Source organism: Oryzias melastigma, linkage group LG22 (genome assembly GCF_002922805.2).
Source record: "Oryzias melastigma strain HK-1 linkage group LG22, ASM292280v2, whole genome shotgun sequence".
Classification (NCBI taxonomy): domain Eukaryota; kingdom Metazoa; phylum Chordata; class Actinopteri; order Beloniformes; family Adrianichthyidae; genus Oryzias; species Oryzias melastigma.
This window is the reverse complement of record NC_050533.1, coordinates 14,236,687-14,257,152: the sequence shown is the minus strand read 5'-3', so window position 1 is coordinate 14,257,152 and position 20,466 is coordinate 14,236,687. Positions and strand designations below refer to the sequence as shown.

The 20,466-nt window shown below is 38.9% G+C and overlaps 1 protein-coding gene across 1 annotated transcript in view; it reads right to left on the bottom strand.

Annotated features, from left to right (window-relative positions):
* The window catches only part of ttll5 (tubulin tyrosine ligase-like family, member 5), a 56,225-nt gene that overhangs the window by 2,178 nt on the left and 33,581 nt on the right, over positions 1-20,466 (bottom strand). Inside the window, exons 29-31 of the mRNA XM_024267418.1 lie at positions 11,304-11,478; positions 8,873-9,042; positions 4,003-4,085 (exon numbers count right to left, since the gene is read on the bottom strand). Of these exons, the coding sequence (XP_024123186.1) occupies positions 4,003-4,085; positions 8,873-9,042; positions 11,304-11,478 (428 nt within the window). The remainder of the gene's footprint in view (positions 1-4,002; positions 4,086-8,872; positions 9,043-11,303; positions 11,479-20,466) is intronic.

Below are 20,466 nucleotides of genomic sequence, written 5' to 3'. Positions count from 1 at the left end.
TTAGGCTAACTTTTCCTGCAGTGTGTGACCTCTCGATTCCAAAACAATTTAAAGATGGAGTAACTTGCATAATCCATCTAAAGGAGGGCGTCAGCTGGTGCATACTCTCCTTCCCCAGCAACGCCCCATACACCCTCGTTTTGATAGCCTAAGCTATCCGTCCCAACACGATCAGACTCCCATTAAAGTGGCACAACTGCTGCATTCATTTCCCCTTGCAGGCTTCAGCAATAAATCTCCACACAGTCACTAACTGTGTAGTCCCGAGAACTTCAATGAAACCTCAAGGGAAGCATTGTAAAACACATGTGGTGGATATAATCTAGTTTTGCAGTAGCTTTTCGGTAGATCCTCAGGAGGGACCCGCCCTCTTGTCATGTCAGGATCCAACGCAGAGGAGGTGAGAGAAGGCCGAGGGCGGGGTCGGGCGCGTGAGCAGAGAAGTTTTTTTTTTTTTTTAGGGGACAGAAGGAGAGCTTTATGAGCATCGAGAGGAACAGATTAAGGGAGCACGCAGGAGGGAGATAAAGGGCGAGTGTGATTAATGATGGGTGACAGCTGATCATAGAGAATGTTCTCCATTTGGACTCGCTCTAACTGCCTGTCAGAGTGGATCAGGGCAGCTTCAGTCATCCCGCTACAAAGGTACACTGAGCAGGCAGAAAGACCTGACGCCCGGCCGTGCTTCACAAAGGCTGGGCACCCCTTTAACAACCCCCCCTCCCCCCACTTTAACTCAAGTCTGTAAAACTCTTGGAGTCCTCCTCTGAATGCATACTTTTAAACCGTACAAATATACTGTATAAATATATATCTTTTTGCTTCGTAGCAGAGATTTTGGAAGCCCGTCCCCACTTTGTGCACCCAGAACAGTGGAAAATATGCGCTCAGAAGGTGCTCCCAAAGGATCCAGTTTCAGTAATTGATTACTTTATAAGATGTCTGCTATACGAAGCCAGCATTCATAGCCGAGGGCTGATGGAAGAAGAAAAACAAAAATAAATATTCCTATTACAGAGAAATGCACAACATACATATATGTGTTTCAGTTTTTCCTTGTGTTTGTTTAAGGAGCAAAGAAGCTTGATTTTTTTGGCATGAACAGGAGATCAGCAAATGTATAGAATGTCTGTGGAAAAAGATGGTAATCAAGGAAACGGACATGTGCATTGAGCTACATTTATGCTGTTATTTCATAATGCACAGAATGGGAAAAAAGGAGACGCACTGTAAGCTGTATTTGTCCTATGAGAAGTGTAGCTTTTAAAGACTCCGATCATCTTATGATTTATTTTAAAAGAGTGGTCTTTTAAATATGATTACACCATTTTTAGCCAAATTAAAAATAAAAAAAGTGTCCGTAATTCCTTAGAAATTCGCCTCTGAGTAGTGGGTGAAACCGTTAGCATGGAGAAACCCCGCCCCCTCTTCCCTTCCCCGTTGCTGCGAGCTTTCTGTTTACATTCTCTCTTGCTAGCTTACACCCTCATCCTAACATGACCAGTACAAGCAATATTAGAGTAACCCTGTTATAGTTTTGAGCCACATGCCAATTAAAGAAGACAGACGTCGGATAAAGGAGCTTGTGGCCCGCTCCGCGTATTTTCTGCGTAACAAATATAATCTTTTACAAACTACATTTTTTGTCTTCTCCTGATTCACAATGATTTCAATAAAGAAATACTCAGAAACACAATTTTAATCTTAATTTTTATTTATATATCTCCTCTATTATTGGATAAATGCCCTAAGAACATGTTATAAATACATTTTTTAACAGAATAGGTCTTTAATGGATGGACAATGCATGGCTGCAGATGCAGGGGAATGGTCAACAGATAGGAATGCCTGAATAGTTCCCATCACTGGTTTTCATTACAAAAAGAGAGACAAGTTGTGCTCACTATCTTTCAGTAGTATTTTAACTTGATTCTGACACGTACAGAACATATGATCAAACAGAAAATGACTCCGCTGATCCTTTGCTGTTGTTTTTTTTTTGCACATGCAGCGCTCATGAATGATGGGACACTAAATTAAAAACACAGATTGTGAACTTTCTGTAAACTAAACACTGCATAGAATTTAAATAAGTGAAAACTTGTGCTTTAAGACCCACTCCAATGAAAATGGTGTTTTTAACATGTTCTTGCAGCATTTTTCTCACGATGGAGGACATTTATAAAGAAAACACATCTATTAGATATCTAAATCATGGCTATTTCAAAGCTTACAGTCCCATCAGGCCTTGCGCCTTGTAAACAACCCATTTGAGTAGTTTCTTCCCACTGGACACATGATATCTGTTAGACATCTACAATAGATTTACAATCTTCACAATCAATGTAAATGGGTAGGAGACCTCTGTATGCAGATATCTTTCAGGTAACAATATACAGTTCTCAGAGATGTCCTGTAGAGATCTACAGTAGATGTGTATCAGGTATTAAATAGGCCTCTTGTGCCTAGTGGGTAAGATAAATGTGCATTTCTGAGTATTTCTTTATTCAAATTGCTGTGAATCAGGAGCAGTTGAAAAAACCTGTAGCTATGATGCAGCTGCTACTATCAGAGGTCACAAGCTCCCTCCTCCGCTCCATTCTGATGCATCTACTTCTAGATAACTAGATCCAAGTACGTCTTTGTTTACCTCGTCCAAGCTGGGATCTGGCTCAAAACTGTACGGCTGGATAGATCCAATATTGCTCACCAGTTCTGTTGCATCTGTAATGTTAGGTTGGGGTTGTGAGGGGCTGTAAACTAGCGGGGGAGAGTGTAAACAAAGGGATGATGGGAAATGATCAGTGGTTTACTTCCGCCCCAACATTCCAGTGCACAACTCAGAAGTATAATTCTGATGAACTCCTGCTGCTCTGCAGAAAATATGGTCTAGAAAATGACAAAGGTTTTTGAATAATACAGCATAGACACAATTAAACGACCACTGGGAATGTTTTTAGAATAGATGATGGGAGTGGGACTTAATGAAAATGAATACAAAATATTCACAGAAATCTATTATTGTTTTATTGAAATAAGTAAGGCAGAATAAACAAGCTAAAATTGAAATTTGTGGATGGCAAACTTTAAACAAAAACTTTTTTTTCTAAATTTTGTATAAAACAACAAAATATGCATTTAAAAACGGTACTTTCTGAAAATCTCAAAATGATGGCCTTTTATAGAAGTTTTTTTTTTTTACATTTGGATTTGAGTGATTTTCTGGATTCTCTGCATCTTGATCTTGTTTACCACAGAAACAGACTCGTTAGTTGAGAAGGGAATGCAACAAAAATGTAACACTATATTTGTTTGATTTGCTTTTAGGTCTACTATAGATATAACTGCGGATTTGTTTGACAGCTAAGGATGAGTCCACTAAGCTTTAGTCATTTGACTAATAGATAATATGTATGGTTCCTACTCATCCTCACTACTGCTTAACTCGTTAGTTTTTACATGTCTATGTTAGTTTTTTGCCATTTTCAGCTGTTAGCATTAAATAACACTTTCTCTGTTTGGCTTCATGGATTGTGAGTTTTCACACTGAAGTGAACCACACCAGGGTTCATTTGCAAGCAGACCCAGAGTAATGTTTTCGGATAGACCAGCATTCGCTTGTCCAAACCAGATTTAGGGTGACATTTACAGGAGTTTGAAAAATTAAAAGAAAAACATAGTTACTAAGTGTGTGTTGTTTGTATATTTATTACTAAATGATGAAAAACAATTAGAATTGTATTAAGTTGCATAGTCAGCACTATTATAGTTGTGCAATACTCTAATTGTTGCCTTCCATTATTTATTAATAATTACACTTATTCGTGAAAAATTATGAAGAAATGTGGTAAGTAAAATTACTAGCTGTTTTTTGGTCCTCTATGAGGAATGTCCGCTGTGTATGGCTGCGACATGAACATCGTAGCGAGTGCATAGCCTTCCCCCTGCCTCAGGACAGTAGCACAGTGTGCTGCATGTGGAGAGCTGCAGCATCAAACCCACCTGTTTTACCGCAGATGGCCTCGTAGATCACCTGCTGGCCACTTGACACAGATCCCGCGGCTGAACTCTCAGAGGATGTCTGCCTGTTAATGAGACGCAGGATGAGCATCATTGAGGGCTGAGCAACTCCAGAAGCGCTTATTAGGAGTAAATCCTGCATGTTTGAGGCCATCTGCATCCTCTCAGCATTCTATTTTCAGCTAAATAACAAAACAAAACACAATGAATTCCATGTGACTGTCATGTGCATGTGATTGTCTCAGCTGGAGAGTGTGCACGGAATCTAAATGAGCTGTTTTCTGATGGGACAAAAAGGAGATAGTTTCAAATAGTTGCTCTTTCTCTGGAGTCAGTGAGGCTAAGTGTTTACTGAGAGCCTCTTGAGAGTCATTGTAGCAGGAAGGGGAGAAATTCTTGCTCCTTGTCCTTGGTGATGCGATTATCACACCAGTAGGAGTGCAGAGCTGATTACTGACTGTACTGTGCTGACTGTGCTCAACTGAGGGTTGAGACACGAGCTGAAAACACAGGAAAACTCACAAACATGCAGAGAACATATGGTAAAGTACATGAACCTGCATAACCCTAAGATGAACACAAAGAAGTAATCGGTTATCTTTATTTGACAAAGCTAAAAAATGTGTTTTTAAATAATACGATAAAAACTGACAAAGAATAAAGAACTTGAAACATTTGCAACTTTGCATATCCTGTCTCAAAAATAGACCAATCCTAAACACATAAAACCTAAAAAAAAGTGACAAATGTAGCAAAACGTGTAACAGTTTGCATCACTGACATAAAAATACAGAAATGTTTTGGTCCAATTATTTTACAGTATAGTTTTAGCTCATTGACCTTTTAGTCAGAACTCAGCATTTTAACATAAAAGCCAGAAAATGCTAAAAAATAGACACGTTTTAGGCAACACCACAACCTCTCCTTATTGGTTTTTACTGTTTATTTGCACGTTGTTTTTTTTTTTTACTTTTTCTTAGTTCTTTGTTAGGTTATAGAGCTGAAGCAAATGAACCCCATATCACTACATCTCTGCTACTGTGTTCAGCAACCAAAAAAATGGTATGAGTTGATCTGGTGTGTTTGCCGTCCATGGTGGGTTACCTAGGATATGTCTCAAATATTCTAGTTTTTTTGTATGCTCAAATAACACTGATTCACAGTTGTTGTAGTTTAATAAAAAGCAATATGGCTGATTTCAAATGTTTTATAATGTTATTTTTAAGGGTGACAAAATATCATGTTAATCGCAGTTAATTATTATGACATTTTAAGGGAGTTATTCTTTTTTTCTTAAATCCCATTTATCTAATTTTCGTGTCAGACGTTTGTTTCCGTGAAAGGTCTGAAAATGCACACCTTGAAGGGCAGTTTTCCACTAATAACATGATTATTTTTTTGGATTGCTCAGACAAAAGTTTTATAATATGCTAAGTTAGAGCACTCTGGACCTAATAGTTTTTGTTTTCTTAATTGTTCAAGATTGAAAAAAAAATCTCCCTTTGTGGTGTAAAAGCAAAGGTTAAAAGTCTGATACAATAAAAACTTAATAAAGCCACTTTTTAAGTTGCATTTTGATCTTTTACTGCACCCCAATGTCACAAATTTCAATGAAAATACCTCAAAACAAGATTTCTCATTGCAGTTATTAGGTTTGATTAAAACTATATTAATTAATTGCAGGTCACAATTAATTAATCGCACAGAAAACTAAATCACATGACAGCACTAGTTATTTTACTACACATCCTGGCCTTGCATAATTGTGGTATAATGGTGCAAATGTGGCTGGGACCTTTCTGCAGAGTTTACATGCTCCCTTCATGGAATTGGTGCTTTTCTCCAAGCATTCTGGTTTCGAGACAGTTAAAAAAAGATACTTCTTATGGTCATTGGTTGCAATTAACTGCCCCTAGGTGTGCATGTGAGTGTGTGTGGCTCTGAAATAGAATGGCGACCTGTTCAGGGGGTACCCTGCCTTCAACTAAAGATAGCTGGGTTGGTTCCAGCAACCCAGTGACCTTCTACAGAGATTTAGTGGACTCTGAAGATGGATGGATTAAACATCCTCCAAACGAGTCATAGTTTTTCAATTTCCTGACTATTAACTTCACACATGACACTCAGATGTAGTCTTAAATTCTAAGCAATTTTGTAACCTATTAGGTTTCAGTGATGGTTCTCGTTTATCCAGGTGACATGGTTTCTTCACTGTAAAAATGCAATCAAAATAATCTGAAAATACCAATAAATTGCAACAATTATTTCTCCAAGATGATCATTGATTTACATGACAGAATGCACCAAACTCTCAACACCTACACATATATTGAATCGATACTTGTTCATTTCTTTGAAGCCGGAAAATCTGCTCTATCTTCGCATTCTGGCTTCATTTGTTGATTTTTAGGCTTGGTAAAATCCAGGAGGTCCATTTTTCTTAAAAAAATGTCCCGCTATCTAAAACCTGTGAATGCAAAGAGGCTCTTTTATTTTCACTGGAGTGTATAAAAGCTATTAAAGCACAGAGCAGGAGCAGACACATCTGTAACTTTAGACATCAAATCTGTTAAGCATTTTTCTTCCTCAGAAGGAACAATAAATAAAGGGTAGCTGGCATTAACCTCTCACCCCAGAACAGCGCCTTGCCAAAGGAGCATTAATAAGGTAATGAAGGTACACACTGCCTCCTTGTAAGGGGCTGCACAGTTGTTCTTTCATACCATTACACAACCACAAATAGAACTGGCCCACATTAAGCGCAGCTCAACAGGAAGCAGCCCCTTTCGTATGGAGAGGGAGGGAGGGGGGGTGTTGACCTCTGGGTTCTTCACATCACTTTCTTTGTCAACACTCCCTCAAGTCTGTCACTTCCCCACTTTGGCACCACCCAGAAACGCTGCAGGTGAGAGGTAATTCCGAGCCGGCAGTATGTGAGATGACATGGGAGCCCGAAAGCTAAAAATTTCACACTGCTCACACAGAGCTGAGGTCCTTGTGTAAACACCGCTTATGAGCGGCTCCACTCCACCGGTGCGTCCCAACGCTGCTCGGACTGACCAAAGAGGGTGGAGTGACGGAGCTGAGCTGTAAACACACGTTTGGAGGCTTCTCAGTGTGTACATTATCCCGTGAAAATAACTACCGTTGCGGCTGATTAATAGGGAGCGAAAGAGGTAGCGACGCTGACATTAATGGCGCTGCTGTAATTGTCACCCTATTAGTAATGCCACACGACAGCCAGGGTTTCCGTAGTTACAGCTGCGACCAACCAAACCCTGCAAACAAAAACACCAAGCGGGCTCATTTATTTGTGTAACAAATTGCTCTTTTCAAAGCCTCCACTGAAGCCGGACCACTTTGAGCGCTCGCAGCCCCCCTCGCTTTGGCAGCCTCGGTATGTTGATAGAGCCCTGCCCTGTATGATACCAACACGACGCAAGCTCGCTTCGAGCAGAGGGTGTGCAGCCATTAGGGAAGTCTGTATGGATGAATGTGAGGCATCACTAGAACTACGTTTTGGACATTTTAAGGTTTTAAAGCTCAACTGATGGTTTTTCTTGACAGAAATCTTAAAGAAAAAATATCTAAAAAAAAAGTAAAAGTAGAAAAAGTCAGATAATCCTTTTACTGTGGGCAACAGCAAAGTGTTACAGAGCTGTGTGACCTTGAACTGTTTGAACACACCCAGAACAGTGATTCTATTATAAGTTGGAGGGGCTTAGGCCTACACTGGGATACATTTCAGTTGTGCCTCAGCAACAGAGGGATTGAGTTGCCCCTAAAATGAGCACTGGAAATCTGGGGAAGCAACTTATTATCCCTCCATTTTCTGCAAACAATCATCTCCTTTCTTCTGGGCAGAGTTTACTTTCTTTGTCAAATTTTTCTCCCCCTCCTCTTTCTCTCTCCATTTTATATTCTTTCCTTTTTATTGTTTCCATCGGTGCATTTTTTTGGTCCTGAAGCTTCCGTTTTTCCCACACTCTCCCCTGTCACACTGGTCGACCACAAAAATGCAGGACAGAGGAGAGTGTGAGGGGGCTCTGGAATTCCACATGCAGAGGGTAAACACAGCGGCTGCCAGGAAGACACACACACACTCGCAGGAGCAAACACGGCACCTACTCAGCTCACTATCCTATATAATTCATACTGCACACCCCAACTCTTAACTCTTGCTGCGTGTTATAGGTAAGGTTAATGTGTGACCAGAACAATATCAGCAGTGATGCAAGTGCAGAGTGAATGACAAAAAAATACAATTATTTTCAAATCTTGAACAATAAGGATGAGCATAAAGCCACTACAACTGCAGAGTGTACACAAACAACCAGTTCTAATCACAAAGGCTTGCCGTTCCTGTGTAATTTGGACAGATGTTGCACTAATACAATCATAAAATGAGTGAGGGAAATAGCTAGCAGTTGAGCCCAGTTTCACCCCGTTTCCTTTTATTTTTCCTTCTGTACTATTCAGCTTATCTCCAAACCAAACAGGATTTAAATGCAGCTCGGAGCCCGGGGGCCTTCCACTGAACCACGTTCTGTTTATGGTTCAGGCAGAAATCAGGCCTGTGATGAGGTTGTTTACTGGGGAGGGAGATACACCCCGCGGCCAAAAGGCTGGGAGCAGTCCGCCGTGCACATATTCTAGCTCTCATTAGCATTAGCCGTGTCCTCTTGAACTCACCGATCCCATGAACCTTGTCTCATTTTACAAACCAGGGGCCAATGAAAGCCAGCACAGTGTGCAGAAACTGTTAGATGTTACAACGTGACTATTTCCACGTTTTACACTCAAATGCTGTTTTGGGGTAAATACTGTAATCCATCAGTAAGGCCGCACTTACCTAATTAGGCGTTTAGAAGCAGTTTTCCTTGTTTGACCCTCTCGGGCAACACTGGGCGGCTTTGGAGCAATCGTCGGGCTGACACAGGTGTGGTGGTGGCTGCGGCCGTGGCTCGGATTGGGTTGAGCATGCAAGGTGGACGGAGTGCAGCTGGAGGATTTTATAGGAACCTAAGTGGGTAAAGCACATTTGTTGTCAGGAAACTGGGTCTAAGAAGAAATAAATGAAGCAATAGGGAACAATATCTTCCAGAAGGTGCAATAAGATAACCAGCTAAAGACACTTACAGGGGAAACGATTTAACTTCCAATTTGAAGCTCATTTAAAAACAAAAGTAACCAGAGCCAGATGCCATTCACTAAATCACCACTAGGGTTGCTGCAAAATTAATTAAACCTAATAAAAAAAATAAAAAGCTTTATACTATCTGCTAAAATTTTTTTAATTTAAGTTACCTGCTACAGTCACAAAAATAACAACCACCATGGGGAGACATCGACAGAATCTACATCCATATATGACAAGTTGGGAGGGAAAATCTGTAATCCAGCCAGAGCTGTCGCCTGATTTAGTAATTACATCATTGCCACTATGTGACCTTGAAATATAAAATGATTAAAATAACTGCTTATATTTCTCAACTCACAGTTAAAGTGTGCATTATTTTAGAAACTATGACATCATCAAAGTTATGTAAAAGTGAACTATATCAATATACAGAAAAAAAAAGTATTTCCAAAAAAAGGAATACAGAAGTGTAATCAACTTTGGAATGGGTTACTGGTGGATAAAAAATGTGGCCTATGGGTAATAAGGTGAAATATGAAAAGTGCTTCACATGAATTAGCGCAGATATTAATGAAATGCCATCCCGTATCAAAACAAGCTCAACATTTTTGTGCAGTTGGCCTGAAATCAAATTCTTCTCATTGTTTTTGTGTTTATGCAAAGGGCCTTCAAAGGCTTGGAAGGAGGGATAACACTGTTGTCTTTCTGACATAATATTTTAGGATCCACATCTCAGCCGCCCGTGCCGATCTGGGGAATGCTCGCATACATTCCTTCCACGTCTCACGCCGATGCTATTTTCTCTGCTGCTTTATACGGCTATCTAACAAGCCAACTCCATACTGCAGCCGTTCAAAGGGCCAGCAGGGTGACGGGGAATATCTGATGTAATTTCTGTGTTGATAAATGAGAAGCTGGGTTTCCAGGTTGCAGGGCCTATAGCCACAATTCAGTTTGAGTGGGGCCAGGAAGGGCACCTTTCTTTGGCTGCCAGGTGGCCCAAGGCCAAGCCAGTAGAGGAGCCGTGCAGTCTGCACCCAGTAACTGGAACGTGGACTGAAGTGCCGGAACAGACCTCTGTCTCTTTCACTCTCACAGCATTGCACATTAGTATGTACACAAGGCAAATGCAATCAATGGGGACCCCTTTTGCAGCTTGATTGGATCTAAAATCAGAAATAATTTACAGTAGAACCAGATTTACGTGAAACAAGAGCTGAAGGATAATTTTGTTTAGCTTTTCAGCTGTTTATTTAGCTAAAGACCTCTAAAAAACGTAAAACTGGCTACCACATCCAGTCAAGTAAACATATTGAAAAAACGGTTTTACATCCGGTTGTTAAAATTGATTCAAAGTCCCGGGGCGTTTTCCTGCCCCGACTTCTGTCCTTGGATCGACTGACAACCCAAAATTCCCTGGAAAATGATTAAGTACAGTCTTCCTGTTAAAACTTTTTTTCAAGTAACAGGAGATTTTTCCCTAAACAGTAAAAATTACTTTGGGAAAAATGATCTACAACTTCCTACTCCGCTGATCCCCCTTTAAAAAGAGCCAAATCACATCTTTCATGGCTACTCGGCCATGACTTCAACAATTTGTTTGTTCCTCTAAAATACTACTTCTAGGAAAATGATATTACAAAAACATTTCTGCGCTAAAGTGAAGCTCATATTTAAAACTTTTATGTAAAACTCACGAATAAACTTTTGTGTGCCTTTTTATTGTTATTTTAGGCAGGTTTTTTGTGATAAGCCTCAGCCCAGACGAGTTGAGTAGTCAAATAATGTTAAATGTTAAAACAGTTGCCTTTCCAGGAATCGGCTTCCATTGGGAGATATTCCCATCAGACAGAACTCTGGTTTGGAAGAGGAAAAGAGGATTTTTAGCACTTTTTTCATCATAATGTTAGTGTTTAGGTTATCAATGCTTTTTTTTCTAGGCTCGGTTTTGAGCAGGAAAAACAAAACTTTGAACTACTTGATGGTTTTGTGTTTGATGCAGGGAGTCTAAACAATGACGACAATTACCCAGAACAAATAAGCGAAACTATAATCCATCTTTGCCAAGTTCAATCTCATCAAAAAAGTATTTTATTTAATGAAAGTTTGAGATCAAATAAAAAAAGAAGGTTAAAGATGGTACCTGATGTCCGAAACGGTCTTGGTCTGGAAATTGTTGGGACTTCAGTCTTTGCTGTTGTAGCTGGTGAACAGCAAACTGGAGTGGGTAGCTGGTCTGGGCCGGATGGTGGTGCTGCTTAAGGTCCGTGTCGGACACAGTCTGGACCTTCACTCCCCAAACATCTTCCTTTGGTGGTCTAAAGTTTAAAGAGTGATGATGATGAGAAGAGAGAGGTTCAAATCTGTAGAAACACTATAACTCTCTTTGAGGAGTTATTGTACAGACCTGTGATAAAATGATATTATTTTGTGATAACTCCATCTGAGAGACAGTCTGATGTTATGTTTACATTGAGGTTTTTTAAAAAACACAGAATCCAACAAAAGAGACTGACATAACATATAGGCACACTTTTTAAATGTAAATCCTTTTAAGGTTAAAGTGGTTAGCATACCTCCACATATGACTTCATGCATAATTTACCCACAAGTCTTTGAGACGGACAGTCCAATTTCACATGAAAATACATACAACTGGATCTTTACTATTAAACATAACCACGGTAAGGAGATATATTTACTGTTAATCTACTGTTTTTATTTTGAAGTTTCAATATGTGTATTTTGTCAATTAACTTTTTTTGTTTGTTTGTTTTTTAGTTTTCGTTTTGTGGGAGAAGTGCTTACTATTTTATTCTTAAAGTAATTCTTATGTAAGTCCATGTTCCCTATTGGTCATTTTCAGTTCAAAGCTGTTAATATAATTGAACATCTCTACAAACATGTAAATAATGTATAACATAATAAAATGAAGGGCTAGGAGTAGGAGCAAACAAAGCAAACAATAAAATCTATTGTTATAAAACATAATTTTATGATAGGAAAAAAAATCATGATATTCTACAGTTTTTAATTTATTCAAAAAATTAATTTATTCAATGTATTGTTTGACAACCACCAGATTAAAAAAAAAAAAATTGCATTTATGAATGTAACATTTACCAAGTAAGATGAATAACTATTAGAGAATATAGTGGAATAGTCATATAAACAGAGGGTTGTATTTTATTGTTACTTTGAATTAAAAAGCCAAATTAACTTTTTATTTTTTAAAAACTTTATTAAACCCTAAACATAAGGCAAAAGTTCAAGAAAACACCACAAAAACGGTGTAACTCAAACATCAAACAAACAAAATTTACAGTCTAGTTATTTAAATTATTTAATAAACATAAAATAGATGAAAAGAAAAAAAGAAACTAAAACTGTGCAGTCCCTATAAGCATAAAAGATTAACTTAGACCAACAAGACTTGTAATAATAATAATTTGAGGGTTTGTCGATCTATAATTGAACGCTAAGTTTTTTCATTTCATTATTATAAAATGTTTTTACTTTATATTTTATTGTTGAAAGGGTTTATTAACATTATATTGCATAATATCATGGCACTTTTTGCCTGTTTGCTCTGTTAATGTATATATGGCATTAACAAAACACTAAAAATACCAAAATAAAATAAAATGAAATAAAACAAAATAAAATACAATTATTGCACATAAAAACATCAACATTTGTTGAAACGTCTGTTTCCTTTCAAGTTTGTGATGATAAATGCTTCCAAATCTGACCAAAATGAGAAAAACATGTCATCTTTCTTGCTCGTTTGTCAAAAGCACAAGTGTTGTGCTTATTTTAAAGGGGCCCTATCATAAAAATTCTACTATTTGAGGTTTTAAATGCATTTTACTGTTCATTCCTCACTATAATGAACCCCAAAGCGGCGTTTTGATCCGTTCATGTATTTAAGAGTAATCCTCTAAAAACCTGCCCCTCCCATACCCACCAAAACGAGCGGGTGAAACGTGCTGACGTAAGATCGTTACCAACTGCTCCCTCCAGGAAGAGTCTGTGCTGTAAGCTCAGCCCTCCGACTAACACAACACTCAATTTATCCCCTTACCAGTGATAATCAGAGAAAAAAAAATGTTCATTTCAGCTGCAGAATACCGTATATCTTCCAATTGTGTCCTGTCTTCAATAAATTCCAGCTCAAATAAGTGTTTTTTTACTTTTTCCGGGGCGCTCCCTTAAGACACCCCCCACCCCCCACCCCCAACACCCGGTCCAGCACAGCCGTGTAGAAGCTGCGTGTGTTTGTGTTGTGAAGGAGTTCAGCGGTGGCCAGACCTACTAAAGGCAGATCTATCATTTGTGCATCCATCTTTGAAGAAGTTTGGATTATTTTCGTGGGAGGAATACAGACACATGGATTTTGTCTGAGATGACGTCATGGAGTGGACAGCAGCAGCACCATTGATATATATTACTGGATTGGGAATCACGTGACATACGGCGTGACAGACATGCGCCATCACTGCATCGAGTCTTCTCCAGTAATGAATGGCGGAGGTCTGAAAAAGTACGAAAAGAAGCACAAAAGGAGACGAAATGTTTTGCAATCGACATTAAAAAACCTTGACAACAAAATAATCTGATGGAGAGGAATCATCACAGGACAGGAATCGCATCTTAATAGAGAGAAATCAGGCTGGGAACCGTGAACTGTGTGCTAAAGTGGGTGCTAGCAACTCGCGAGTAGCATGCTGGTTTGGTTCTTCGATGTATGTTTCTATTAATGTTTTATGTTTTAAACCATGGCGGGTGTTGATCACACATATTTATGTTCAACCTGCACAAAAACTGATGGAAATTCATGTTGGAAACACGTAAAATGTGCGGTCAAGATGCACGTTGCTGCATTGCTTTGCTAGCTCGTGGCTAGCTACTTTAAGAGCCTAAATCTGGTTGTCGGTTAAAGGATCGCAAAGGATTTTTTTTTAATTGCCATATTATCATGAATAACTTTATTTTCTTCTGCTTTTATGGTTTTATTTAAATCTAAACTAAGCTTTCAAATAAAAGTATCAATTTCTAATTTAAAAAGTTCCCAGTTCTTTCTTCTTTAGTTTGAATTAGGGTGTTACAACCCACTATAAAAGACGATCAGCGATATGCGGTCTATTGGGATTGGTTGGTCTTATATGCGGGAAAAGAATTAGCCCCCACAGTTGGTTGTTGGGCAGGAAGGATGTACTGTGGGTGAGCCGCAGGCTCTCTGGGGTCGCCACGGCAAGGGAGGTACTCGTAATACGTGGGAGGTTTCGTCGTTCAATGGTAAGTATATGACTAAAACCATAGAAGAAGAAACGTGACGTAGTAGACGTGACGTAGAAAGACAGGGAACAATCAGATCTAATGCTAATGATCCCTCGTCCATGTTGAGTAGCCTCACCACCTAAGGTAATACAGACCCCTAAGTTGAGCCCTCGCTGCGGACTGATCAATCCTTTTAAACAACCTATGTTCTAGTTGTAATACTGTAGTACCTCCATCAAACTAATACACTGTTTTTCGACCTTTTTTTTTCCCTTGACATAAATTCTGCAGCAAAAATATGTAAAACAGGAGAAACTTTACTGAGGTACAGATGTATTGAGCCACAATTTTGTGACAATTTTTTGTAATAATTCTGGCAGAAAAGCTGGAAGTTGCAGCTGTTTTTCCTAAATTCTGTAAAAAAAAGTTGTGATAGTTTTAAATAATTTTCAACTAAATTGGTTGAAAATTTGCTCAAGTAGTTGTTTTTCCCTTTATTGATTTATTAATGACTTTATTGATATGCAATTTTATGTGACCTCACAGAAAACAATAATAGATTATTTCCAAAGAGTGTTTTTTTTATATATATATATATTTCTTTAAATGTTTGTGCCAGAGCAACTGTCTTTTTTGAAATATATGATCACAATATGCTTGTTTTTAACACACAAAAAACATTATATTTATGTTTAATTGTAACAACACAAAAAGTGAACATTTTTAAGTTTTATAATTTTTTTTATTCAAAAAAATGCTTTATTTATTTTTGGGTGAATAAGTCGTTTAATTTTAGTAGCATAGTGCAGAAGTGCAGTCACTTAAACTCAATGCATTATGGGAGATGCGGTCCAAAAACTCATGCTGTTGCTGGACAGACTCACATCTCTGAGCTTCATTATTTTGTCCATTTTGTCCACGGTCTGACACTGGATCCCACGGGAAGCTAAATGCTAAACACAAACTTTAGCTATTATTTTTGTTGGAACTGTGAGACTTTATGAGCCAAATCACAACAAAAAAGTGAGGATAACAACTTTTGATTGGTCAGACTGATGATATGATTAAGCCTCCAAGAATAATTGGTGGAGACAGTTGGAGGGGTGGGACTTTTCCAAATAAACAGCTAGCTGTGGCTAGATCGCAGGACCGTCATTCTTATTCAAAAGTCTTTATTGGAAACAATTAAACACAAAAAAAGTGTTTTATGGTCTTTTATATTCCTAACTATTCAGTGTTTTAACAGGGCTTTAAACATTTTCTTTATTTTCATTTAAAAACTTCATCTCAATCTGTTGATGTTTGATATCTTTAAATAGGAACAGGAGTTACACTTGTTAGACGTCTAAAAAGACTAAATAAAATACTTTAACTCGCTTAGATGCAGCTAAAACCCCAAAAAGACAAGACGGATTACAGACCCCTAACTAGCACCTTTATGTTCCACAGAAGCCTCAAGTGTGAAGATCAGAGTCAAAGCTTAAGGCGGGCCTGTGGCAAACACTGAGCGGGCTGAAGTGTCTCCTCTTTGCCTCAGTGCTCCCTGAGCTTCACGTTTGATTCATATCACAAAGCCACAACCTAAAAAGCAAACCTTTTGACAAGCTGTGTGAGTTCGTAACTGGATTATCCGGCATTAGAACTAAGCCGTTTTCAGCGTCGTTTTCTGCTTTTTAGGCTCCTGCTGAAGAAAGGATGTGTCTCCTCTTAAGACGAGCAAAGTCTGGCGTGCTGCTGCCATGTCAACCTGATTCGAATAATTCTTATAAAGTACTGCACATAAATAAAAAGAGAGTAAAACCAAAATTAACTAAATGTTATTAGAAAAAAAGGAGAAATGCTTATCCAGCTGAAGAAACAGCATCCCCAGGGGTCTCAATGACAAAAATATTCTTGGAAATTCCAGCCATAACATTTATTCATTGGTCTAGCACTTACGGAAGCACAGCAGACCTAAAATCACAATAGCTACAATATTTTTTGACCCCAGCTGCTCTAAAAATAAAATTCAATTAAGTCTTGACCAACAATGCACATTGTGGGATAATAATCTTGTGTTGATCAAGTAAAAAAAAACTACCCCTGTCCTGTGTGGCCAAACAAAGACACCAGGGAACCCATGTGAAACAGGCAGTCCGCCCATGCAGTTCTCATTTCACATCACAGGACTTTAAATTGCTAAAACAACCGGTGTGACCGTGAGCCAGTTTTTCGGTTCTGGAAACAAAGGCTGGTTTGTGAACCTTGTAAGATCAGAGATTCAACAAAGCGGAGAAGGAAAACAAGTCATTTCTTCTTGTTTACATCAGTGTTTTTTTCCTCAAACTTGGTTAAAGTTTGTGCAGGAACTCTGAATTAGCATTATAGTTTAGAAAAGTATATCCTTTTACATCCCCCTGGAGAAGGTCTTGTCAACACAATACTACATAAAAAGCAGCAAAATGCAATGAGGAAGTGGCTTTGTTCAACATGGCAACCAAGGAAATAAAAAAAAGAAAGGAATAAAGCAGGGAGAGTAGAAGTTCAACGCCTGAGTTTCTCATCAAAGTGAACAAGGAGCTTTTACCATCTCTCCTGCAGGACTTCTACTGGTGGGTGTATGCCTAATCCCTACTGTGCATACCCTCCTTTAATATAATATAATGTTGAACAACAGAGCGGTGTAAGAGCACATGTGGAGCATCAATCTAACTGGGGGAGAATGTGGGAAAATGGACCGTTCGGGATGACATCATTGCAAAGTATCTCAAAGCTCTGCCTGGTCAGTGTAAACATCTGTCGCTTCAAGAGTGTGAGGGTATTTCCAGTCATTAATCAGTGTTTATTTACTATACTTTAGTGCAACAACACCACAAAAGCCTGGAAACCTCTTTCAAATAACCCAGAATCTCTTTAGAGGCTCAATAAGTGCAGCACACTCAGGGATGCTGATGCAAGTGTGATCTCTAAATGAGTTGATCCGGCTTTAGACATTTCCTTCTAATGGTTTTTACCCTTCTCATCTACAGCCAAAACCAAATTAAAAATGTATAAGGAAACGTTGATGGGTTTGCTAATAACTTGACATTCAAATCTATTCACAGACGTGTCATTTCTTACCTTGAATTGTTCTCCTTTCTGTTACCACATCTGTCTCCAATCAGTGTAAAGAAAACACAAATCTTGTGGGACTTTTTCCACAATCAGTGTGGTTTTTTTAATGCACTTTTAACTGTTAATCTGTGTGGCAAATTGGGTGGTCAATAAATCCAAAACCAAATAAAAAATAGTATCAAGCAGAATAAAAAGTATCCAAATAGGTTGGCAAACAAAAACCTGTTTTATTTTTTTGGTTATTTTTGACCCCTTCGCATCCATTGATGCAAATATGAGTCTTCCGCTTCAAACATTCCCACTCCAATCATCTTTTGATCTGTGGTAAAAGCATTCCCAGTGTTCTTTTAATTTGATTATGCTGTTTTGGGGCAAAATAAAAAAAAGTTGGATCGTTTTCTAGGACAAAGCTTCTGCAGAAAGGCAGGAGCTTATTAGAAATTTGCCTCTGAGTGTTGGCACAAAGTAAGCCTTTCCCATCATTCCTTGTTTATATGCTCTCCTGCTATTTTACACTCCCCCAACCAAACGTTACTGGTGCAACAAAAATATTCGAGGTATCTAGCCATACAGTTTTAATCCAGATGCAGACAAGGAAAACAAAGACATGCATGGATCATCTTCAAGGTGATGCATTAGAGTGGAGTGGATCAGGAAGTTTGGGATCTGCCGACTGTAGCACGTATGTCACGGCTATAAGCTTTTATGCTCATGGGTCCAACAACAGTTCCTGACACCAATGTAGTGCTCATTTAGGCTAATGTTTTCAACGTTTTATGGCGGTATTCATCTTCCTTTCAAACAACATTGAATTCCTATTATACACAATGTACCAAAAGTAAAGCAATAAAAAGACGGACTGCTGGATGACCTCCATTGTTGTTGCTTTTCTAGTCATCGCACTACAATGGCGCAATGACACACTAGCGGTCTACACCGCGCATGCGCCGTAAAAACGAACCGCTCTCCAGAATTAACGAGACAGTATCGTACCACTTCTTACTGGACCGGACCGCTCAGTGGAAACGAGGCTTTAATTTAGCATCTACTTGAAGGCAAAAAAATGAAATGCTTTTTTAAATTTTATGTATTTATTTTTTTAGCTGGAAATAAATTCAGGCGTCAAGGCAGTTTTGAAGTAAGAACATTTTCTATCAGGGGGGTCAGAAGACTTTGAATGCTGGCAAGATGAAATAATTGATAAAATTATAAACTCCTGCTTAAGGGGTTAAAAGCTATGAAAAATACGCTTGGAAGGACTTTAAGTGGTCAGGTGACACACAGCGCTGAATAGACAACTTAGATGATGAACGAAAAAATCAAAAAACAGGAGGCACTACTTCCAATGGCTGCCTCTGACTATTTTCCCATGAAAAAGAGGCTTTAAAGAAAAAGTCTGATTGCTTCATCTCAATGTAATTATTCTTTAATGTTCCGAGACGTGCTAAAGCGGAAATGGAGGCTGTGTGTGAGGACAGGCTCCACGGTTCAGGACCTTCAGCTTGTCAGCGCAATGAATTCCGGCAGGCGTCCTGAGAGTGCTGAGACAGCATACCTGTTAGATCCTGGCAGCAGAACTTCAAAGAGCCTTGCTACTCTTTGAAACCCATCATACTTCACCCCTGTGGTTGCTAAAAGAGCCAGTGAGTTTAACAGTTTCAGTATGTTTGGCACAAACCCAACAGCAGGGGGAGGGGAGTCAGGAAATTCGCTGTTTTAAGAAACAAAGGCGGGATGAAATCAACACAATTTATCCTAATATCTCACTTCAGACATTCAGACATAAACTGGAAGCTGAGGAACAAAAATTGGTCTTTTCCAGGCCGGTTTTTCTGGATCTTGGAATTTTGTATCCCGAAATTCGAAAGGTACACCCATAATAACATTTATTCTCTGATGAAAGAGGAACAAAAACAGCATATAGAAATGAAATGTCTAAAATTGTAAGAGAAAAAAAAAGTGATCCATCACAGAACCGGATCGCTCAGAAAGGGATTCCTGTTTCCAAAGTATCACATAAAAGCCGAAAGGACGGAGCCATCTGTAAAATTATAAATTCTATTAAAAGTCTCTTCTTGGTTTGTGGAAATAAAAACATTTTAAAAAGAGAACTGGCCAGACATTCCAGGAATATCTTGACAGCTCAATACATTCAAGGGTTGGACTAGAAAAACAGAGTGCGAGATTAGGGCCAAGCTGTCTGAGACGCTGCCACTCACGCGTCAGGGGAGCCCGCCCACGCTCCCCTTCTAGGATTATACCTTCAATCAAGTCACGTTTTTTAATCATGTTCTGCCTCCATAATCAATTATCATGTAACTTTTTTTAACTTTTATTTATCCTTTCGGAGTCTGAAAATTTTCCCTCAGGTCAGACGCCGCCTACAGTACACTTCAGGCACAAAGTTTCAAGCTTCTTCACACACTTACTAACTTAATTCCACAAACTCCAATTAAGAGGGAACTAAATGCCCATTTCCAGGGTGGTACTGGGCTGCCCAGAGGGGTGTTGGCACACTACACTTCTTTTTCCAAAGATCAACAATCTCAAATCTAAAAATTTGTCAGAGACCATTAAAGGAGCTTTGAGATCCTATTGAGTGTGACTGCTCAGGCTACCGCAATGTAAGTGTCTAAGTAAAGTAAAAATCAAAACTGTTTACTCGGAAAGTCCTCAGAGCAGCACTCTGGTCGAATAGAATCAGACATAACACACGACAGGCTCTTCTGAAGATCACAAAAGCAGGAATCTACAGTCGAGAAGACGGAATGTCATCAAACTAAAAGATATTTTACACATTTTCGTCTTTATCTCAGATCTTAAATACCTGTGCATGCTATGCATAGTGGCGCCAGCATTGCTATCAAGCGAAGGGGAGGGGATGCACTGTTTACTTTGCGGTGAACTCCACTGACACTGTTTTGATATTAACC